We start from the raw sequence: 25107 nt of genomic DNA on the forward strand, positions 1-25107 counted from the left end.
AATGGGATTGTCGTAAACGAGTTGCGTAGGCAGTACTTGTGTTACGTTTACTACGACGTTTTACATCAGATTTTCACATGAATCGCTTACTAGTAAATTGAGTAAAATAAATCCCTGAACGTAAAACTGAACATCTATTTGTGTTGTGGTACAGGACTGACGTAGGTCTTAAACGAGTACAGCAGTCGCGTGTGCGTTTTTAGTACATGCTTATATTATGGGAATAACAAGACGCATAGAGCCCCGAACAAGGACACACATGCCTCTCCAGATTTCAGTTTTTCTCACCAAAAGGTTATCTCATTACTTCAATTTGAACATCGTCATACGTAACGTAATAAAACACAACATATAGATTATTTCCAAGCTTTTAGGGACCATGCGAATATTTGAAAATGTTAAAATGGTTTCGATTATTTTTTTCTTCGTTACCACATGATTTGTACAACGTAATGGCGCATGACAAGGATACCAACGTTTACATATTGTAGCATCTACGAGCTCACCGAGGACTCCACTATAGACAGTGGTGGCGTGGTGAACGACCTTCACACGCTGGAGATCAGTGTCGTTACGGCGCGCTCGGAGTACGAGTTGTTGATAACAAGTATATAAATGACCGTTTTAATTTTTAAGATGAAGTTTTTGAGTTTAACGTTACGCTTCCAGTATGACGTTCAAAACATGTGACTTCAACCACTGCTTGAACTATGAGCATTGCAGGAGGAAACATCTGACTTCAGCCACTGCTTGAACTATGAGCATTGCAGGAGGAAACATGTGACTTCAACCACTGCTTGAACTATGAGCATTGCAGGAGGAAACATCTGACTTCAGCCACTGCTTGAACTATGAGCATTGCAGGAGGAAACATGTGACTTCAACCACTGCTTGAACTATGAGCATTGCAGGATGAAACATGTGACTTCAACCACTGCTTGAACTATGAGCATTGCAGGAGGAAACATGTGACTTCAGCCACTGCTTGAACTATGAGCATTGCAGGAGGAAACATGTGACTTCAACCACTGCTTGAACTATGAGCATTGCAGGAGGAAACATGTGACTTCAACCACTGCTTGAACTATGAACATTGCAGGAGGAAACATGTGACTTCAACCACTGCTTGAACTATGAGCATTGCAGGATGAAACATCTGACTTCAACCATTGCTTGAACTATGAGCATTGCAGGAGGAAACATGTGACTTCAGCCACTGCTTGAACTATGAGCATTGCAGGAGGAAACATGTGACTTCAACCACTGCTTGAACTATGAGCATTGCAGGAGGAAACATGTGACTTCAACCACTGCTTGAACTATGAACATTGCAGGAGGAAACATGTGACTTCAGCCACTGCTTGAACTATGAGCATTGCAGGAGGAAACATGTGACTTCAACCATTGCTTGAACTATGAGCATTGCAGGATGAAACATGAAAACCTTGAGTGAGATTGGTTTAACGCCGCTTTTAGCGATATTACGGCTTCACACATTGTACCCATGTGTTGGGTCCAGCCCAGCCTGGCTGCCCTACCGACCCTGAAAAAACGTGAACATTTTGCCGAATAACTGTAATATTTATGAAACATTTCATTCGTAGTAACATGACAGTTGACAAAGTTAAATGTCAATATATGTATGATCGATACAACTGCGATTTAACACATTTTCTATGAAATTAAACACACACGTTACTGGGATCTCGAAGTGTGCTTTCAGGGAACTGTGGGAAGTAAGATAAATTTTCTTCCATAGGCAGGCAATCTACCATTGCTGGAGTAGTGGGGCGGAACTAATTTATGTAATGGATATTGATATATATATATATTGTTGTGTGCATGTGCATTTGAACCGCCATCGTCGTTTAAGTATATCAGCTGTATCGCGGTGACTCGTATGTTTGCTAGTAAGGACATAGCGTGTCATCTTCATCTCTGTACTGCATAACGGATGTGTATAGTTGTCGATCGGGTGGTTTTGCTCGGTGACTTTGTTGATTGGGTGTCATCGCACATTGACGGCGCTGGGTGTTGTTCACATTATCATCCACTGGTTGGCCTCGATTATGTTCAGGCAGCCGTGATAGAGCTGGGATTATTGCTGACTGCGCCGCAAAACAAGCAGAACAAAAATAGATATTTTATTGACACTGACTTTAGACACAGTGCCATCAACAGGGGGCACACGTATATTGATTGTAGAATCTGCTCCCCGCTGGACAGGGCGTGCCCCCTGCTGCGGTCGGCGGCTGTATTGGTGAGGGTTGAAGGCTGCATCATGGAGCCGCATGAGAATCTGCATTGCCGTCTCTGACCAAGTGTTCAAGTATATTGCGAGGGGAGTGATCAATAAAATATCGTCAACATATCCAGCATTGCCTTATGCTGTTGATATATTACAGACATATTTATTTCGTATGTGTGGCCATGAGGCCAATAGTACAACGACATTTTGGTGTAGGACAATTAGTCGTGTATATTGTAAGTGAATAGATGTGCACATTTGAGTTGTATTAATATTCAATGTATCATCTTTCTTTAAAAGAAATCTTGCAAATAAAAACTGCAAGTCAGAGAAGAATGTGGCTATTTTTGCTGTTCATTAACCTACTCATTTCCTTTGTGTTGGATACGTGTAATAATAGTGGATATATTACATTCATATTTAAAACTTGTGTTGTATCTTGTACAGGAAAACACAGCTAACGGTCACTGAGTAATATTTTGCACTGCAACTTCTATCCTATTCCAATATATCAATCAGAAATGCAAAGAATATATTGTCATAGTCAACACATACGATTTAGTTCGAGGTATTTTGGTGGGACCTCCTCACAGCAGCATGTCTACAATAATTCAGAAAGCGCTGGTGTTGTGAGACTGAGAATGTAGAAAGGGGGGTAACTCTGTCAGCTCTACTTACTTCATCTGGTCGGCGGAACCACTGAACACGAACTGCATTAGGACGTGGTGGCGAGGGTGCCTGTTTCTCCGCGTGGTGCTTATCTAGACAACAACAGCTATCACAGAAGTAGGCGTAAAAGTTATATGGACGCCCTGCACCATGTGAACCACTTCCAATAAACCCGTCCCAAGACCATCGCCCGTAGGAGACTCCAGAAGCCCTGGAAACTCTCAGGCACCAAGCTGCCGAACACGGTCGCCATTCAAGGACTCTCCGAGACCCGTGAGGATTCGTGTTAGTATAGGTCTTCAGCAAGCCGTGCGTGTTATAAGAGGCGACTATGCTTGCCGTAAGAGGCGACTAACGGGATCGGGTGGTCAGGCTCGGTGACTTGTTGATGCATGTCGATTATTTACAGACCGCCGTAGATGGACATTTGCTGAGTGCGGCGTTAAACAACAAACCAACCAATCTAACAGCGGACATCGATACTCATCATGCTCACGATTCCAGCCATATGACGGCGGTTTGTAATTAATCGAGTCTGGACCAGACAATGTAGTGATTGATATCCTGAGCATCGATCCACGCAATTCGGACACGATGACATGCATCAATCAAGTCATCGAGTCTGACCACCCGATCCCGTTAGCCCCCCTAACGACAAGCATAGTCGCCTTTTTACGGTAAGCATCGGTTGCTGAAGACCTATTCCACCCCGGAACTTCACGGGTACCCATGAACTAATGCGACGAACGCTGTCACCAACCACGGAGTAGCGCATACTTGTCATGATGTTGCTGTCAGCTTCTTCAGCAAACCTGTCCGTAACCACCCGAGACTGTCGTCAGCGCCATTGCCGCTTCCTACAATAGAAATGTACTGTGTTTAGAAAGTATCATAGCATTATAAAAATTCGATAGAAGTACAAACAATCATTTATGTAAGGTTTGGGTTAGGTTGCGCTAGCCCAGGCTAATTTTTTTAAAAAGCAGGGATGAAGGGCGGAAATGTTTCCAAGAAATTTATTAACACGTTCGACGTATCTCTCCCCGTGTCTGGAGACCTAGCCTTGTTCCAAAGTTATACTGAAAGAAACGTCCATGGATGTGTATTAATTCTATCCTCCTAATAGGCAAGTCTAGGTATTGGGACTCCAGTCTCTTATAGGACTATTTGTTCTTATTAAAATATACATTATCTAGAACTTATGATTTAAACCAATAATTATTGCGTTAGAGACTTGTGCAAGTAAGTGGAGACCCCCTACATCAGGCAGGGAATCGGGTCGACAAGGCTCGGTGGTGCCCCGAATCTCAGGGAAATGCCTTTGATTAACACCACGTGTTCCCCTCATAAAGACAGGCTGTTTTTTCAACATATGAGAGGGGCAGAGATCAAAGATAATTAATTAACCAGAACATGTAATTAGGTTAATTTGCAAGCCGGGGGTACAGATGCGTGTCCTAACTCTGAACGATGCTATCTGGAGGTATGTATTTTTCACAGAGGCTAATGTCCACAAGAACCTGCTTGATAAAAACACAGCCTTCAAAGAAACTAGTAAATTAATTATTCTAGTCAGAGCATGTAGGAAAGTTTGTTATGTGTTGCTGACAGATTTTGTTGATCGAATGTCACTGCTTCCATGTCGACAATTTAAACATGTTGCGATGTGTATATTATACTGAACTATGGATGGAAGCATATTTATGCAACAGCCGCTGACGGCGCCATTAAAGTGCTTAGCCTTTCATCATCAAAAGCGCAGTTAAACTTTTGAACTTATTTTGAATATAAGCAACAACATTCGGACCAGCACGACCGTCCCCCTTTATCACTCAAGACCGCTAGTCACGGACGCCCTCGGTGTAATCACATTACGCAATCATTGCACGTGCTCTCAGCGTCCACAGCGTGATATTCGTCACGTGACACCTTGGGGGATGACCACCGGTCAGTTGTCACACATCATTACAGCAAGACGTGCTGAGATCAAAGAGAATCGTGGGCTAAGATAGGCTGAGGACCTCGTCCTCTGCAGTGCCGTATTACGTGATTCCATAAACTTCCTGGGAATCCGTCCCACTGTTCACGCTGTGTTGACAAGCCTGGGCCTTGAGGAATATTGGCGGTTCTTCTCTGCTCGATACTGTGTCGGCGTCGGTAGCAGTGCGCCTCTCCCCCTATTCCCCCATCCCCACCCACGACCACGTGGGTCTACGCCTAGATGAAAGACAATGCCCGATAAGCACCTGTTCAGGACTGTAACCCCGTAATTGGTAGCAAGGATGCTTATCAACATTAAGATGATAATAGAATTTTGTGGTGAATGCAAAATTTGTAAAATAGATTCATGCAGTGGCACGGAACCTTAGGTCAACGAGCAATGTACACGGTTCGCGTGTGCTTCTAAGTTACTCACCTGGTCACATCATTACCATGTAAAGTTTGTAGTTTTACGACGCAATCAAAACATATTCCCGCTGTATGTGGTTTGTAGATAAATAGTAGTGCGAGAAGGCCCCACAAGTGTCGTCCATGGACTCCCGGTGACACTACACAGTACTGGGGGTCTCCCGGTGATACCATACAGTAGTGGGAGTCTCCCGGTGACACTATACAGTACTGGGGGTCTCCCGGTGACACTATACAGTACTGGGGGTCTCCCAGTGATACCATACAGTAGTGGGAGTGTCCCGGTGACCCTATACAGAAGTGGGGATCTCCTGGTGACACTATACAGTAGTGGGAGTCTCCCGGTGATACCATACAGTAGTGGGAGTCTCCCGGTGACACTATACAGTTGTGGGAGTCTCCCGGTGACACTATACAGTAGTGGGAGTCTCCCGGTGACACTATACAGTACTGGGAGTCTCCCGGTGACACTATACAGTACTGGGAGTCTCCCGGTGACACTATACAGTAGTGGGAGACTCCCGGTGACACTATACAGTACTGAGAGTATCCCGGTGACACTATACAGTACTGGGAGTCTCCCGGTGACACAATACAGCACTGGGAGTCTCTCGGTGACACTATACAGTAGTGGGAGTCTCCCGGTGATACTATACAGTAGTGGGAGTCTCACTGTGACACTATACATTAGTGGGAGTCTCCCGGTGACACTATACAGTAGTGGGAGTCTCACTGTGACACTATACAGCACTGGGAGTCTCCCGGTGACACTATACAGTAGTGGGAGTCTCCCGGTGACACTATACAGTACTAGGAGTGTCCCAGGGACACTATACATTAGTGGGAGTCTTCCGGTGACGCTATACAGTACTGGGAGTCTCCCGGTGACACTATACAGTACTGGGAGTCCCTCGGTGACACTATACAGTACTGGGAGTCTCCCGGTGACACTATACAGTAGTGGGAGTCTCCCGGTGATACAATACAGAGTGGGAGTCTCCCGGTGACACTATACAGTTGTGGGAGTCTCCCGGTGACACTATACAGTACTGGGAGTGTCCCGGTGACACTATACAGTAGTGGGAGTCTCCCGGTGACACTATACAGTACTGGGAGTCTCCCGGTGACACTATACAGTAGTGGGAGTCTCTCGGTGACACTATACAGTTGTGGGAGTCTCCCGGTGATACCATACTGTAGTGGGAGTCTCCCGGTGACACTATACAGCACTGGGAGACTCCCGGTGACACTATACAGTAGTGGGAGTCTCCCGGTGATACTATACAGTAGTGGGAGTCTCCCGGTGACACTACACAGTAGTAGGAGTCTCCCAGTGACACTATCCAGTAGTGGGAGTCTTCCGGTGACACTATACAGCACTGGGAGTCTCCCGGTGACACTATACAGTAGTGGGAGACTCCCGGTGACACTATACAGTAGTGGGAGTCTCCCGGTGATACTATACAGTATTGGGAGTCTCCCGGTGACGCTATACAGCACTGGGAGTCTCCCGATGACACTATACAGTAGTGGGAGTCTCCCGGTGACACTATACAGTAGTGGGAGTCTCCCAGTGACACTATCCAGTAGTGGGAGTCTTCCGGTGACACTATACAGCACTGGGAGTCTCCCGGTGACACTATACATTAGTGGGAGTCTCCCAGTGACACCAGCACCTCGTTTATCAGTGTCAGAGTTTAACATACAATACCTAACTCGCCCGTAGCGGAAACAATAATCATTGAGAACGCCTCCTGTATTGCTATTATTGTGGAAATAATGCTGCCTCTGTGTTTGTCTGTATATTCACGGGTGTCTACATAAATTGCAGATTATTTAAAACGGGGTTTAAGGTTTTCGTAAAAGGATTATTCGGGTGGAGTCCATCACGGGAAATATTAAACTCGCAAAGGGATGTGCGGCGTAAAGTAATGAGAGGATTAGAGAGTCCTCCTCCTCGTCTTCATGTCGTTTGTTGACGTCTCTTCCGTAGCATTCCCACAAAGAAGACCGTATCGTAATTACGCTATTTCTGAACCATGAGCTTATCAACTGACTCTGCTGGTAATCCGCATACCCAGGCCCAAAGTTTGAAACATCTCCGACGTTTGCTCAAATAGCTGAGGGCAAAGTTTATTTTCTTGTCTCGCGCCTTAGCTTATCTGCTATATCTCAATAACTTCACTCAGCCAATTAAGGATTTGATTTCTCAGTTGTCTAGTATTTTGGCCCTCTTTTGTTCATGGGTCAAGGATCACAAGCATACCCAGAGGGAAAGTTTATCTGTCCCTCATCTGATGCCTGAAGTCAGGTACATCACACACTAGGCCAGTATCCTTCGCAGTCTTCGCGCAGTCATGAAAAGAACGGTCAACAGTTTATGATGTCTGACAATCAGTGCAATCACTCGACTCAAAACCTTATGTTCACCTTGGTTAAATTCCAACCGCAATTACCGAAAACAACACGTGCCCCGAAAAACTTTCAAAATACTGACTAACCCAGAGAGCATGTACCTGACGATTCCTAAAACAAGTGAACCCTTCACATGGCGACTCCCATATCACCTGGTTTATCCACTCAGCTGATAACATTTGTCAGTATACACATAGGGCAGCAAATAGTCTGTCTGATTTTAAGAATTGTCAGTCTAAGCAGCAATATCTACTAGCAATCTATTAGCAATATTACCTAGGTGTAAATACAGTCTATTAGCATTATTACCTAGGTGTAAATACAGTCCATTAGCGATAATACCTGGGTCTAAATACATGTCTATTAGCAATATTATCTTGGTGTAAATACAGTCTATTAGCGATAATACCTGGGTCTAAATACACATTTATTAGCAATATTACCTTGGTGAAAATACAGTCCATTAGCAATATTACCTAGGTGTAAATGCATGTCTATTAGCGATAATACCTGAGTCTAATAGCTTCAATTCATAGATCTAAATATACACGTATCATCATCCATTCGTATATCTAAATACACATCTATAGCACCAATTCATAGGTCTGAAGTCACTTATATTAGCATCAATTCAAAGATCTAAATACACGTCTTTTAGAAACAGGTCATAGATCTAAGCATACTGCAGCTAGCAACCCTAAGTACCTAAGTACACATACAAAGTTCACGATAAGCAATAAGAAGGTGGAAGAACATGAAGACATGAGAGACAATACAGAAGCTGTTATCAGTCTTAGGTTCACGTCTTATTAAACATTGTTAATATTATATCAAGAGATATTGATAAAGACATTATACTTGTGTAGTGCTGAGCACATCGTGCAACTGCTGTGGAACTAGATAGTGTGCAGGCTGTAGAGTAGGTTAGGGGACTCATGGTCCATATACAGACACAGGTGCTCCCATCAAACATCAAAGTATTCGCCAGTTACGATTTATATCATAAATGGTTTATGTCGCTTTTAATATTGCAGTAAATGTGCAGTGGGTATATAAAACACTTAAAACAAGACATGGAATCTGCTCTGTACATCAAAGTTCCCGACGTAGTTATGAGGCATGTACAAAGCAGAGCTCTTTGTGTTTGTCCTCCAGTATGTACGTGTTATAAAACAGGAACACTTGCCACCGCATATCAAACACACCGACGTGCTTGCAGAGCGGCCATTACACAACCAGTGTCGGCTCTGTCGATGTACATTTGTATATAGATGCGACCACAACACACTCATGGAACTGTCTGGCTGATGCAGAGGTTGCTGTATTTATATACAGTTATAGATGTGTTCCAGATAAACATGAACATGCCCTGCCATTAGAACACCCATCACCAAAGTGTGCCTGGCAATGTTTTGAATCACCTTTTCGTTTGTACAATAAATTAAATTTTCTTTTCTACTCAGACAAGCATATTGCCGTTATGTTTACGACTCCAGAATGAGTGCACGGCTAGTTCTATATTTACTGTTCTCTTTCCCTTCATTGCTCCAGGCTGAGTGACGTAATAGATAAACATTGTGACGTCATCCCAGCTGGGACCTCCGGCAAAGATGAAAGCATGGCCGCCGACATTTCCGTCCCTAATCCTTTAATCGTTTGTTATATTTCAACAGTCAGTGATGCGAATAACACAGTGCATAAATATTGACAATAGACGCGTTTGAAATGCAATCGACGAGTGCTGATTTGCCCAGGATTACGCAGAAAGCAGTCATCACTGACAGCAATTTGATTTTATTTGACAGGTATCAAAGCGCCCCACTGCGGCAAACATTGAGCTTTCTGATAAGAGGGTGGTTGTTTATATTGGTGGCTAAGTGGTCGCTATCATGCGATAAAGCCTTCAGCTGATCGCCACTGTCTGCAGGAACCTGCTGTATGCTGTAGAAGGCAGATGTGTGCCCGAACGCAAAGTTGTCTCATGTGCCCGAACACAAACTTGTCTCACGTACTTGAACACAAAGTTGTCTGATATACTTGAACACAAAGTTGTCTGATGTACTTGAACACAAAGTTGTCTCATGTCCCCGAACACAAAGTTGTCTGATGTACTTGCACACAAAGATGTCTGATGTACTTGAACACAAAGGTGTCTGATGTCCCCGAACACAAAGGTGTCTGATGTACTTGAACACAAAGTTGTCTGATGTACTTAAACACAAAGTTGTCTGATGTACTTGAACACAAAGTTGTCTCATGTACTTGAACACAAAGTTGTCTGATGTCCCCGAACACAAAGGTGTCTGATGTACTTGAACACAAAGTTGTCTGATGTACTTGAACACAAAGTTGTCTGATGTACTTGAACACAAAGGTGTCTGATGTTCTTGAACACAAAGTTACATGAACGTAACCTCCAGTCACTCATTTGTGACAACAATGACAGATGGGTTTACACATAGATGGACGTTATATATATAACCTTCTGCTTCTGATTTTCTATTATAACATACAACCATCTTTTCTCGATAAGAACGATAGAGTGAGTGAGTGAGTGATAATGAAATACGTAAATCAACTGTATTACAAACTTAACATTAAGCTAAGAGAACAGAACCCAAGACATCTTCTCGGAGCGAACAAAAAAGGACATGTTTTGCAGTTTGTTTGTTATTTAACGCCGCACTCAGCAATATTCCAGCTGTATGAGGGTGGGCTGTAAATAATCGAGTCTGACTTGGGTGAGCTGCTAAAATGTCCCTGTCAAGATGTTGACAATATGAGCGACTAATTTGAAAATTAGGATTCAAAACGAGTGTTGCACTTCATTACCCGACAAACTATAGTTGACACCCACACGTACGGGTCTGGGTATACACACACCACCAGAACGAGTCTAGGATTCGAACACACGACCGCATGTTGCAGCCCGGAGTAGAGAACACGACTAGAATCACGAATCACGAATTTTTATTATACAAACACGCCCACTTGGGCCCTGTTACGAAAATAATACATTTCTTTGGTGCAGAGACGAGAACATGGTATATATACATATCATACATGCCTGCAACCATGACGGAACTGAAAATACAGGCGACAGAACCCTATCCATATGTAATGATGTCTACAAGTTGTAAAGTTATTGGCAACGTTCAACAGGGTACATATGGAAGATAAAGGGATCTGATTGGGATTTTGCACCGCCGATAATGGCAGACACATAATTATCCAATATCTCTTGAGCTGGTATTAGCTGAAACATGTGAAATATAGTCCTGGCATCAAAACTTGACAATTCTTGTAGGTGGTTCCTGATTTGTGTGATACTATTCAGGGAACAGCACGTTTCAGTGCCCTATCAGGCTGTCCGTCGGCTTGGTTGTAGAACTGTCTGTACGATAACAATGAAGTTGGACACTGATTGTCCGTGTCCACCCTGTGATGTCACTGTACTGTGAGGCGTATGTCTCTGTCATGGTTCCTGGAAGCTATCCTGTCCTTCACACATGCCCGGCGCATGCTGCATGGAATCGTGTCACATTTCTCTTCTCCTCTCTACGGAACGGAGGAAGATATACTGCTGTGAGCACCACAGAAAGACCTTCAAGTGGTTATCATTACTCCTATAGAATAAAGCTCGATCGGAATGAATATATTAAATTATATTCGTTTACAAAGGAAAAGAAAATATATATACTCTCACTATTTTCAGCAAATGTTAGACGAAATTAGATTGCAGTATGCAAATCGATGACATTTTAACCAGTGGTATCGCTTCTTTGGCCACCAAGAAACACATTCAAACAAACAATAATTGACACAGGTAGTTCTTAGTAATTGATCAAAAATATATTTTGATTTATTTTCAGTAAAGTTGTAAACAAACGTGTAAACATTAATAATTGTTGCTTTGACATGATCTGTAGTGTGCCGACAACAAATATGGTTGTACTTTCTATTTTTGACGCAACTCGACCCTGGCATCTCTCTTCCTCTTCCTTCTTCCACGCCAGATACAGCTGCCAGCGGGTTTGAATCCCATCTTCAGTATAAAAACGATTCTTTATTTGTCCTTATAAGACGGACCTAATGGGTTTTACCACAGTGGTACACGCACACGAGCTTGGTCCTTCTCGGCTCTCTTTTCGAAACTATGCTGACACGCCGTGATAAATTGGAAATATTGTTCAAAACGGCGTTGACCCAAACGGAATAAATCAGTCACATTTATAATTTTTAAATATTGTAAATACGGTATGTAATGCTGCAACTCCATTGTAAAAAAACACATAATTTATAAGAGATCCATTGCAGAATGACAGTATTTCAATGGGAACAATTTATAAGGATGATAATTTGAAGACTTTTTTAATGACGGATATTTTGTTATGAAGGAGACCAGAGAAATCTAGACTTCGCAAAATATTAGTTTTCTGTGAGCTTGTTCAGATAGATAAACTAGCATTTGTGTCAGGGTCTGCTTGGGAGAGTAGGGCCATAATTAGGTCCACTAAATAGTATTTGTATGAAACTGTTCTATTCGCTCGAGGAAAATTGACTTGCAGGATAAAGACTACAGGTTAAATATATCTAACCACAATGGAACGCACAGGCCAGAGCAGCGAATGCTATTGGTTTTGCGTGATTGGTATTAATATCGGCAGATTACAAGTCTGATCACGCCACTTCAAAGATGTCTTCTACATTGAGGCTGTCTCACCCCGTGCACATGCTGCATCGGTCATCTACCCCCTCCTTGTCATAAAACTTATTGCCTTTCCGCCGATTTAACCGAATGTGAGAGTGGCGTAACATACTGTAACAAGCGTACCACCAGAGGAGTTGAAGGTGCCCTCGCCACAATGGCATGGCGTAAACCTTTAATCTATGTGACACCTCATCTTGTCCTCGCGCACCACCGGAAACACTGGACATAACAGTGTCCTCGCGACTATTAATGAGAACTGAACTGATTTTGAATGGCACCACGTGCTTCCAAATTATTTTTTGTTTGTACGTGTCCGTCTTTATTCCCCAGTTGTAAACTTAACGCTGATTTCGAATGGAACGAAAAGTTGAAGTGATAATGAAACTGTAGGGGACCTACTGAAAGTAATACGGTAGCAACTGCCTCTTCAGGATTACATTTGTAGAAATGTCCGTTTTTCTAAAATTGAATTCTACACTCCTGCAGGGGCAGTTAGATCGACAAAGGGGCGGGTCGAGTCTTTGATCTAAAGTGATTGTCACATTTGACGGGTACCTGTTGGCGGAGTGACAGCCGTCTTGTTCCGTCTGATCAAACCGTTGGCTTTTGTCGTATTTGATCGTGATTTGATAGATGAAGAGACTGTTAAAGCCACATTTGTTTATTTACATTTGAAATTAAAATCCGGAGGCGGCTTTTAAATCCAGATTTGGTTCCAACAGAGTCATAAATCTTCCCGACTGCTGCTGTTGGTTTAACCTTGCCATGATTTAAACTCTAACCGGACAAAGGCCCAAAACGGTGACGTTTTGCGTAATTTCCGTAAATGGAAACACGATACAGCCACAGCAATAAACCATCCCAAACATGTCTTGTATAATATATCTGCGGCCAGTTACATCCTGAGGATCTCCAGTGGTGATTGATGGGAATCGGGCTGCAGTACTCCACCGAGAGATGCCCCTAATACAGGGCGCCCTTCCTTCCCTAGTCCTGCACCATGACTGTGGAATTTATATTTTATAAGAAGAAAAATATAATCTAGAAATGCATACAAAGGCAAGTCTAGTCAGCTCAAGCTAGCTCTATTCCACATCAGCATAGGGGATTTTTTTAATTTTTAGAGTCAAGAAGAATATTGTGTAATAGAAGATTTCATAGACTAATGTTAGTCTATTCCCTCCCTCCAAACCCCCTACCACCACCCTCACCCCCCATACCGAATGTTGGCGTGCTATTCCCATCTTTCGTTTCATACATAATTTTGACGCTGGCTGTATGTTAATATGAGATAAGTTTTCAAACACTGCACCAAGAAAGGTATGCTGTAATCCAGTTCGACTCATTGTGGGTTATAATTTGAAAATTAAATGAATGATTGCACAAACAAAATACTGACGTCAACAAAGCTGAAACTTCTAATAAAACTGAAGGTAATTCTCGAAAACACAAGGCTCATATTTTGTTTTCTTTTGAGCATAAAGTCATAACTGTTTGTACAGACTTCTGGTCATGTATGTGCAAAAAAATGATCCTATCTTATCGGCTGAGGCGCCGCGATTCGCTCTTAGAGTTGCGTCCCTTTGGCATTCTTGAAACTCATGATCGTGGGTCCCAGATTCGCCGCGAGATAACTAAAATATTGTTCAAACAGGCGTAAAACTAACATACCGTGAAGCGAACTACTGTTTAACGTCGCATGGGCAATAATACAGTTACCTAGCGAAATAAAAATATTAGCTGTGAGTTTGTTTATAGATTAACATTTAGTCCATCAAATATATATAATATAAGATCAAACAAATCTAATGTTATAAAGGAATGCTAATGTACTTCAGAAGTTCCCAAATACTAAATACTAAATACTAAATACTAAATATTTCCTAGAGCTGAAAGTGGATGAGTACTGGCTGCTCAAACAATTGTTTAAGCGGATGATTAATTGGGGGTGAATGTTTTATCAAATTCAGCTCTGGGGTCAGTAAGCTGCACTTATTGTTTCTGTACACGAATACGGTGAAGGAACCGCTGCGAGGCTTGTACAAGTAATGTGTCAGGAATGTGCTACACACGACCACACCTTTACGCCTTTGTACATCAGTTATCTCTGTCAGTTGTGGAGAAACTGTATAATATTGCCCTGTCTTATGCTGGTCATTCTAGATCGCACAGAACTACCGGACATCGGGCCCGAAGGCAGCCTCTAATTAGCGGTGCGTTTGCTGGAAGGATAGGGTAGATTTCAAAGAGACTGACCGCTGTTCTGACGAGCACTTTAACTACCACTCCCAATGGTCAGCTCAATAAGAAACGGACCACACGCCCACATCCATCGTGGAGAACACATGAGTCCACTTACATGGTCATCAGGGGATTTGATCAAACAAATGACCCCTTGCTTATGGTTGATACGCCATGATTCCTGCCTCCACCCGCCCAGTATCGTGGTCTACTGTATAAGATGAATGGAGATGCCTCTTGCTTCTGTCCAAATGGAGAAGTCTCGTTATCCTGTGCCCGGCAGCTAGGCACACGAGGGTGCAGTAGGGGGCAGAACGCCGCACCCTGTGTCTGCTGTACATGACGTAATTATCTCCCCTTTGTCGCGCTACAGAGGGCAAGAAGTGTTCCCCCAAACCAACCTTTGGTTATGACAGGGACAGAATGTGTTCCCTAAATAAACTCGGGGTTCATGACAGGGAGACATAACTATTCCACTTACAAACATTTTGCTCATGTCAGAGACCTAAGTGTTCCCCAAATAAAACTCGGGTCCCCTAACCAACCCTTGATTTATGACAGAGAGACAGGGGTATACCGGAAACAAATTGGCAACGTGACGTAATCTTTGGATTTTCCATTTTTATTCCAAACTCATTCCGCATTGGGCATGTTATAGGTGTTATAGATCGAATACACCGGTTGTCACAATAATACACAACCTGACGCCTGACATATTTCACATCGCACACCCTCACACCAAAGGAATTTGTCAACTACATCTATGATTCATCAACGGCTACAGTGTAGGACTATTAATTCGAAATGGTACATTCTTCACAAGCACATGAGGGGAACACATCCGGGTCCATACAACATGTTCATGTACAGGGGCCGATGTCCTCTCAGTAAAAGCAAATAATGATTGAAACAGAAAGGTACTCTGGATACAAACTTGTGACGTAATTATCTGAGATGACGATAGCATGACACAGCCTGCCAAGCCCAAACTCCCGTATGTTAGGGTAGATTCCTACTGGGGCAGTTCAAGCAGCCACTGCTAATCATATTTCACTTTTCACAATCAAGGTGGTCAAGCAATGAAGGCCAGTTCTGTTGAACAGATGTTCGCTATATTTCAAAAACACGTTTTATCTCAAACCACACAAACGAGAGAATTTGTCAATATGTGCAATTTACCCGAAGAAGTCACTGTTGACACTTGCTTCTCTTTTGATCTTTATAGGCGTGACAGGAAAGTTACTGGCATCCCGAGGCGCATGGACACACTTTTGGCCAATATAACTCTGTCCCATGGGACCTAATTTCATGGTGTCAGGGATCCCTGTGATTTAAGCAAATAAACACTGTATGGTGGTCCCTCTCCGCACGTCTCCCCGTGGTACTATCAGAACCCCTTACATCAACTAACGTCGGAAATGGCCACTACAACAGGTGGACGCAGCTAATCAGGGCGAGTGATCACCGCCTTGGGGGTCGGGGCAGGGCGCGGGGGAGGGAATTGTATTGACACTTGATCACTTCCTTCTGGGGTTATTTCAAGGGGTTACATTTTCACATGTTGGTTTTTAAGTTGCTCTGCGAGTAGCTACACATTTTATTACGGAAATGTAAAAGAACATATGTCAAGATAGAGTAGATCTAAACAGCGCAGGGCATCACTATTTATGCATGTTTACATGCTTACACGTGTAGCTGCGTATTCCAGCAACTATCATCAGAGACCATATAATATTATATGGTCTCTGCTATCATGCATGTTTATATGTGTAAGTCTGTATTCCAGCAGACCGCCTCCGTGGTCAAGTGATAGAATGGAAGGTCCGGGGTTCGATCCCCGCCCGCGCCGGTACCAAATGACGTTAAAAGATGGTACCTGTTGTTGCCCTGTCTGGCGCTCGGCATTAAGGACTGGTCGGCTCGGAGTCCGTATACTGTGTCAGATTGGGGTATTCATGATATTCTCCGGCATGGTATCTCAGTGGGCTTGCACTATAAACCGGCATCACTCCGGACTAGTACAAGCAGCCACACACACACACACACACACACACACGTGTAAGCACGTCGCTTTTAAGTGCTATAATCTTGGACGCGACGTTAAACCATTTCACCTCACATATATTCCAGCAACTATCATGCATGTTATCATGTTTATTCCTGGGGCTCGTTTCACAATAATTGGGTGTTTTTGGCAAGGCTGATGTGATGTGATGGGGCTGTTCTCAGTGGTATAAAACATTCAGCTATTATATCAGTTGTACTAGGATATACGTGTGTTACTTCTCGATCTAGGACGTCTGTTTAACATAACACTTGTACTTGTTCAACCAATCTACTCAGGAACTGCTCGGTGTCACACACGTGTTTGATTGGTTCAAGTCACTTGTCTATTCCGACGTACGTCGGTAAATATTGACAACAATAGCACAAGGATATCCTTGGTCGGTCGTCGCGTCGCTTAACCGACATCTGTAGCTGTGGAACTGCATCTACAGCCTACATAATTACTCTATCAGATCCAAGGCGCACTGGTGCAAGATACAGTCGGGAAACTGACAATGTGACAGTCACTGGGGATCGCCTCTGTATTCACTGTTGGACATGTTTAGATATTTGAAATATTAACTGTATTTAACAATAAAACTATTATTCCCACATTTATATCAGAAAGTCGTATCGATAGTGGGCACCGTGATATGTTTGTGAGTTATCACTGATACTGCATCTATAATTTCAAACAATAAATACCCCTCCATAATCAACCGTCGACAATTTTATGTATAAAAAAGAATATCATCACATATATCATATTGATTATTTTGTTTGTGTCTACAGGAATGTAAATTATGTATGTCTGTATATATGTTTATATGGATCATAATGTCTTGTCTTTTAAAATTGCATCTGTCCCGTAATGGAACGATTCTGCAATAAATATTATTTTATCTTACTGTACACAGATGTGCATGACGACACTTTACACTGGAAGACTTGCAACAAGCCTGATCTGTTAGAGCGTACAGAATTTCTGAACTGGATTCAATAATCTAACCCTACAATGAACCTCTTACAAGAAGACATGTGTCAAAGATAATTCGCTCGATTGTATTTGCATACAAAGTAACCAACACTGTATGCAGTACAATGGATGATACACGTGTCAGGAATTAGAGTCTTTTATTCACGAGTCTTTTTTCGTCCGGATGACACAATATTTCGTCCTCCACTAAAACTAATAAGTTGATCCGCAGGCTTAACGTCATAGTTTCCCTGTCTCGGGAAGGAAAAGCGTTGTTGCCGTACAATGGACACTGGTCATTCCCACGGCCACCACGGCACATGGACACCAGGAGCGGCCATTACCCAGTGTTTATGCCTGTTTTATGTGCAGAGCATGTCGCGAGTAGACGGGACTTATCATTGCGGAAAGGAGACTACTGTCGTAAACGTGGCAAAGGCACATGAATGGTCACTGTATTGTCCAGATGCACGATGACTTCAGCTTACTGGACATGACAATCTTAAGTCTGAAGTAGCTTGTCCGTGTTAATGGAGGACTGATGTCTGTCCAGATCAATGAACGCAATGTAATTAGAAGTTTGATCCTCTGATTATCTGGTCATGAAGTGAGATTAAGATGGACGAAGGCGAGACGGGCACTTCCTGACATAGCTCCATCGGTTTATGGGGGACATCCTTACACCTGACAAACCTTTCTACCTGTCGCTAGTGTTTAACAGTGTTGATTACGACACAATTACAATCTTCATCAATCGTGACGTGTCTGCCTGGTGTGTGTTACACTCGTTTGGGGTAATGGAGCAGGGGAGGGGTTCGCCCTCCGGAGTATGAAAAGTACCACTAAATGTCAAAGAATAGATGAAATAAACACGAGCTGACTTGATGGCAGCCTTTGGCATTTTTGTTGCCGTAGTTTGAGTCGGCTGAAACAATTGAAGGGTTCAGACATTGTAAATATACACCATTCAGAGCTGATTTATTTTGTGTAATTAAATCATATTCAAGCACAGGGCCAGTGAATTCAACATTAAAGCAATATCAAATGACAAAATGTGTGAAATAGGTGTTTGTTTTCAACAGAGCGACCCCTGGTCAGTGGATGTGTCCGTCTCTGGAGGTGGGATGTATCTGTTTATGTCGCCCCATGGTGAATTCCAGTACAGCATCCCGTGTTCGGGGGTTTCACCAGTGTGGTAAACGTCTGAGGCCTGCGTCACATCGGGCTTTCCTCCAACATAAGGCGTGATATAACTGGAATACTGTTCAAAGCGACTTTAAACTCATTCACTCCAGTGCAGTTTAGTCATTTTCAGTGTTTTGTTATGTTTGTTTGTTTGATGTTTGACGCCGCACTCAACAATATTCGAGCCCTTTGACGGCTGTCTGTAAATTATCGAGTCTGGACCAGACAATCCAGTGACTGACATCATGAACATTGATCTACGCATTTGGGATACGATGACATGCATTAACCAAGTCGGCGAGTCTGACCACCTGATCCCGTTAGTCGCCTCTTGAGACAAGCATGGGTTGCTAAAAACTAATCCTAACCCGGATTGTCAAGGGTCGCAGTCATTCTCAATATTTATAGCACACCAAAGTGACACGCTACCATCTCCCTGTTGACGTGACAACATTGAGAATCGATACAAAAAGATATCCGCAATATGAAAGTCTATTGAGAACAAAATTGTCCTCCATTTTGAACGTTCTGTAAATGTTCTCATGGAGATATGTGAGACGTGTACTTCTCTCTCCACATTGTTGGACAGGATGTCGTGAAGATAGGTTACTACGTTTAGATTGTTTGTTTGTTTGTTTATTTGTTTGTTTGTCAGCGAGCCTGACCACCCGATCCCGTTAGTTACCTTTTACTACAAACATAGTCGCCTTTTACGGCAAGCGCTGATTGCTGAAGACCTATTCTCGTACCCGGATGTTCACAGGTCGTCCGTGAAGGGAAATGCATCTACATCTCAGTGGTAGAGTGCTGCAAGGTCCAGGGAGTTGTGTGGTGGCCAGATGGATCCCAGGTCAGCAATGTTGCTTTCATGTCGTGCACCACCCCGTGATGTATACATCGTAGTAGACACGAGACTGACGGTGAGACATTTCACCCCAGTCGTTTTGTCTTTCTAAGTTAAGTATCATGCATATCTTTGTATTCACGCACTCAGTTAGCACATACGGGCATTCACACCCCCACCTCGGGTAATTAGCCTGTGAAAGTCGACTAACCGTGAATGTCTGCGACCAGGAATTGATGACTGATATATGCAGAGACGTGGTTGGACACACGAGCGGTCACAGATACACAGCCGCACGTGTAGCAGGCAGCTGAATGTGTAGACGTCGTGTAGACACTGTGTGCAGGTGGTGGAGACGTGATGAAGGCGTGGTGTAGACATACTGTTAAGATGTTTTAGATATGACCAACACATTGTGTAAACAGGGTGTAGACATGGTGTAAACATGGTGTTAATCTGGTGTAGACATTGTCTTGACATGATGTTAATATGATGATAATATGGTGTAGACATGGTGTTAAAATAATGTAGACTTAGTGTAGACGTAGTATTTACATGGTGTGGACATTGTGTTCATATGGTGTAGACATGGTGTTAATATTGTGTATATATGGTGTAGTCATGGTGTTAAGAAGGTGTTAATATGGTGTAGACATAGCAGGCGTAATTAGAAGGTCTTAAAGCACCCAGTACAAGTACGTTTCATCAGTTTGTCGGTTATAATCGGATATGTACCGACTCCACGGCGTTCATAGTATCACGCTGGTCTCCGTGTTTGCACGTCACGGGACTCGCCCAGTCTGCTAATCGCGGAATGGAACTTTCTTTCTAAATTAATTAAATGAACGTGTTGGCCATCCATGTTTCTATATCACCTTGACACCTAACGACTGAATAGATATAAATACACGTGTTTGACAATCAATGTTTCAAAAGCATCTTGATATCTAACGATTGAATAGAAAAACTCGTGTTTGATCATCAAAGTTTCTATATCATCTTGTTAGTGAACGACTAAATATATTTAAACACGTTGTCTGTAGAAATGTTTTTGGAAAGGGCGTTGTAAGTTGGACAACTTTTGCCTATTCATCTTGACCTTGTAATGTCAATAAAATATGTTTAAAACAAAACAATTTAAATACACGTTTTTGAACATAAGGTTGCTCTATCATCTTGATGTCTAACGACTGAATAGACACTGATACAACACGTCCTTGTTTGCTCGAGGTGCTGCAGCTACTCGTCAACTGAATCAAGGAAACTAGGCCACTAAGTTTTGAATTTTCTTTGTCATGAGAAAGTTGGCTTGATACAAAACAACAACAAAGGGTGCATGATCCGGGGGGCAGGTAATGTTATGTTAAAGTATTTTTTTAAGTGTTTAAGAAATCAAATTGTCTGAATGAATCATGGTCTTTACACAAGAATTCAAGATCTTTGGTTGAATTGTTGAAACACAATGTACCCAGAATATTGTATACCTCTAGTTAAATTGTAATTAATTTAATGCTTTGATCTTGTACTTTATAAAGCCTTTCTTGCATCTCTTTGTTTTACATATGATGTCATGAGGCAGTTAATTTGGCCTTGAAATTACCTGTACTCGTCAAGGGTAAACAGTTGTCTCGGCCCGAATAACTTATGGCGATGCAGGACCTCGATAAAACATTGGTCAATATTTTTTTGGGGGGGGGTAAAATATTCATCCTTCACCAAATTTCCTAAACGTGTGTAGTTCACTTATATTGTCCTTTAGTCCGGCTTCTGTGCGTCTTCGTCTGTCATTGTGTGTTATTGCACAACAGCAAACCATCGTTGTTGTCGTATTTATCAACAACACCTGTGGAAGTAAATATGTATATGCATCATTTTGAATATCTTGACCAATGAGAACACCGAACTTAAACGTGACATCTAACGATGAGCTGCAGAAAATCTCGTAAACACGTCTAAGGGACGCAACTGCTGGTGTCATGCTACAATAACGGCGGGAATACTATCTGCTGTGTTCTTAGTCACGTGTCAGCGTGTGTCTCGCTCCAATTCTCACACAATACCGTGTGACGTTACACCAAAGAGAGACCCCAGAAAGGTGAAGGGTCAATAATTGTCGCACAAGTTTAACACGGAAACAACCGAGCCTGTAAAACCAATTATTTGTGAGAATCTAGTTGTCCTCCAAGTCAGGAGTGTCCCTCGTCACGAGGACTACCATCTCATTGGAGCATGGACTGCAGCATGGACATTTTATTTACGAAATACCTTGTCATGTACACAAAAGCTTCTTCTTATGTTTATTTGTTTGTTTCATTGATTAAGGATCTGTTTATTGAGAATACGTTAATATAAGCAAATATCTGAGAACGAACAAATCAGAGAGGATTTCAGTTATTTTTGTGGATGTATTTTTTAAATGAATTACTTAAATTAAAAACCTGTTTAAAAAACATCCAAAAAAAACTGTTAACTTTCAACATTGGAAATACAATTCAGGTACTTTAAAATTATTGTATTTGTCTATTACCACTTATCATGACTACATTGATGTCACATGGCAAGTATTGTAATAAAAGAGGAAAAAATGATTACTTTGTATGTGAGCGTGACTAACACGAATACTAAGACAATGCATTGGAGTGCATATTTTTCTCAATTTCGCAACAATATTAAACATTATTTACTAACTGAAGCACCAAACGACGCTAAATCGTTCAGTATGTAGTTCGATTAACTTTGGTCCTTACGATACAAAATCCGTTGAATCTTGCGGAGTAACACGCCCGACAAGGGAGGTAATCGTAGCAGGCCGTGAATATTCAAAATTACGGCATAATGGACAGGTGCGATAGGCAAGAGGCGAGCTTATGGGGGCAGAGTGTCACCTCGGCACGTGCGCCGGTTTCCGCTTTAAAAGCCGGAAATTGACAAGGAGAATAGACAGATTTAAAGTTTATCGTGAAGAAATCTAGACTTTATCCGGGATGGATTTCTGACTGCACAAAGAGTTAATGTAACAGATGAGAGTTTTCTAATATAGATATTTCTAATAATAATAAAAAGAGGTGAGATACACTGGTGTACAGCAGCACAAATGCATATATATAGAAACACAATGACGTGACACGGTTTGTTCTCCATCTTATCTTCTTGTGGAAGATAATGTTATAAGATAAAAATTTTGCATGAAGATAAAATGGAAACGTGTAGGAGAACAAATCGTGTCGGGTCATTGTTTCGTGAATATCTGATGTGTTCATTGTCATAATCTGCATAGATTAGTATTTGTTGGTGTTACTTGGTTGAAACAAAGACTACATGTTATAGCTGAGACAATTTCCACATAATTTACATTAAGCATGCTGATGTTGATAAAGTCAGCAACTATTACAGATAATACATTCAGAAAGGCGGGCCGTGCACAGTGACACCCTGCTTATCGGCACAATCTTCACGTAGGAGATTTGGGAACATTTCGAGATTAGTGATAATTGTTTTGTGCCTAATGTTCAGCTCGTATTTCCTTAAATGATTTATTCAGTTAAACTTATTGTAATACCTGCCAAAGGACGGTACAATTACGTATCAGGGAACAAGAATATCCCGCGGAATCCCCAACTGTGAAATGGAATTTGTGCGTGATGAATTTTGAGTTTTGTTCAACTGTAAAGCGAGGGGTACACGTCCTGCCTGCACCCAGCGGAATCAGAGGTGGTAGAACCTCCATCTCCCTACACAGTAATATGTCACTGCTGACAGTGCACAGGTCGATGTCCACCATACTTGAATCAACCTGGGACGTGTAGACTGGGATGCTTGTCTCCACACGCATAGTGGAAGGTAGACACCACCATGGCTATTTTCACCGGAAAGAAACTGAATTGTTAATTAAACATCTCATGGCACCGAACGCCTTTCTCTTCTATCAGACCCGTGAAGATCCGGGGTAGAATAGTTCTTCAGCAACCCATGCTTGCCGTTAAAGGCAACTAACGAGATCGGGTGGTCAGGCTCGCTGACTTGGTTGATGCATGTCGTCGATCCCAATTAAGTGGATCGATGTTCATGTTGTAAATCACTGGATTGTCTGGTCCAGACTCGATTATTTACAGACCTCCGTCATATAGCTGGGCTGCGGCGTAAAACAACAAACAAAACCAAATCTCTTCTGTCATTGCGAGATGCGAACTCGTCGACTTAGAAAGAAAGTCTATGGACTTATCAATTTAATATTTACTGACAACATGACACGTAGTTGATCAGTTATTGTACATCCTGCTTTATCCAATTACCTGTGCGCAACGTGATATCTATTGCCTGTTCCTGCTGCTTATCGCATGACACCCAGCTTGATAACGGCGTAAGAATCTATATCGACACGTCCACGTCGCAAATGCAATAATCTAGAAGTTGATAGCCTTAAGGTGTCCGTGTTCTTATGAATAGGTATATATTTGTATATATTCAAAATGACATTCTGTTCATTGGTAGCTTGGAGGCTAACTGATAGACAAATATACTTTATCAGGGATATGCTTGTCCATATGCTTGTGTAAGTGCGAGTGTGTGTGAGTGCGTTTGTGAGTGTGTGTGTGCGCGCGTGTGTGCATGCGAGTGAGCGTGTGTGTGTGCGTATGTATTTGTGTTAGTGCGTGCGTGTGTGAGTGAGTGTGTGTGTGTGCATGGGAGTGCGTGTGTGTGTGAGATAGTGCGCGTGTATGTGTGGGTACGCGTATATGTGTGTGACTGCGCGTGTGTGTGTGAGTGCGTGTGCATGTGTGTGTCAGTGCGTGTTTATGTGTGTTAGTAAGTTCGTGTGCGTATGTGTGTGCGTGTCTTTGTGCGTGCGTGTGTGTGTGTGTGAGTGAGTGTTTGAGTGCGTGTCCGTGTGCGCGTATAATTGTCAACCTGAGTAAGATGCACAATTGTTGAATGTCCAGCAGTGCCACGTGGCTGGACTGGTAAATTACAAGTAAGCACTAGAACAATGTAATCTGTAACCGGCAGTATATGTCAGATATTGACCATATGACAAATACACTTCTCCTAAACGATTTGCCCGTTGTCCCGCTGGGCGGGATTCGAGCAAGGTCACGTATGGACTGCTGAATCCAAACAAACTATATGGCTTTTTTTTTGATGATTTTTCTTGATAAATTATAAAAGTAAGGCAATCATGTTAATTTGTGCGGATCAGGGCTGGTCAGGGCTCGCCGACAGTGTTGCATGACCCTTCAACGTTGTCCCTTCATTGTTTAATAATAAAAATGATAATAATAATTATGATAATAATAATAATAATAATAATTGTTTCCAATATGTAACCCCTTTCACTGGTGTACGGAAGCCCATTTCACAGGCAT

At 42.4% G+C, this 25107-nt stretch overlaps 1 protein-coding gene across 1 annotated transcript; it reads right to left on the bottom strand.

The window, feature by feature from the left end:
- Positions 1-3755: 3755 nt before the first annotated feature.
- LOC139471048 (glutamine-rich protein 2-like) lies at positions 3756-23576 on the bottom strand. The gene is made up of 4 exons (XM_071253348.1): positions 23435-23576; positions 6342-6965; positions 5439-5976; positions 3756-3774 (listed from the first exon to the last, which is right to left on the bottom strand). The coding sequence occupies exons 1-4, from the start codon at positions 23574-23576 to the stop codon at positions 3756-3758; spliced, it is 1323 nt and encodes a 440-aa protein (XP_071109449.1).
- Positions 23577-25107: the final 1531 nt, after the last annotated feature.

Source organism: Haliotis cracherodii, unplaced genomic scaffold, assembly GCF_022045235.1.
Source record: "Haliotis cracherodii isolate W230 unplaced genomic scaffold, xgHalCrac1.p SCAF_21, whole genome shotgun sequence".
In the NCBI taxonomy this organism is placed as follows: domain Eukaryota; kingdom Metazoa; phylum Mollusca; class Gastropoda; order Lepetellida; family Haliotidae; genus Haliotis; species Haliotis cracherodii.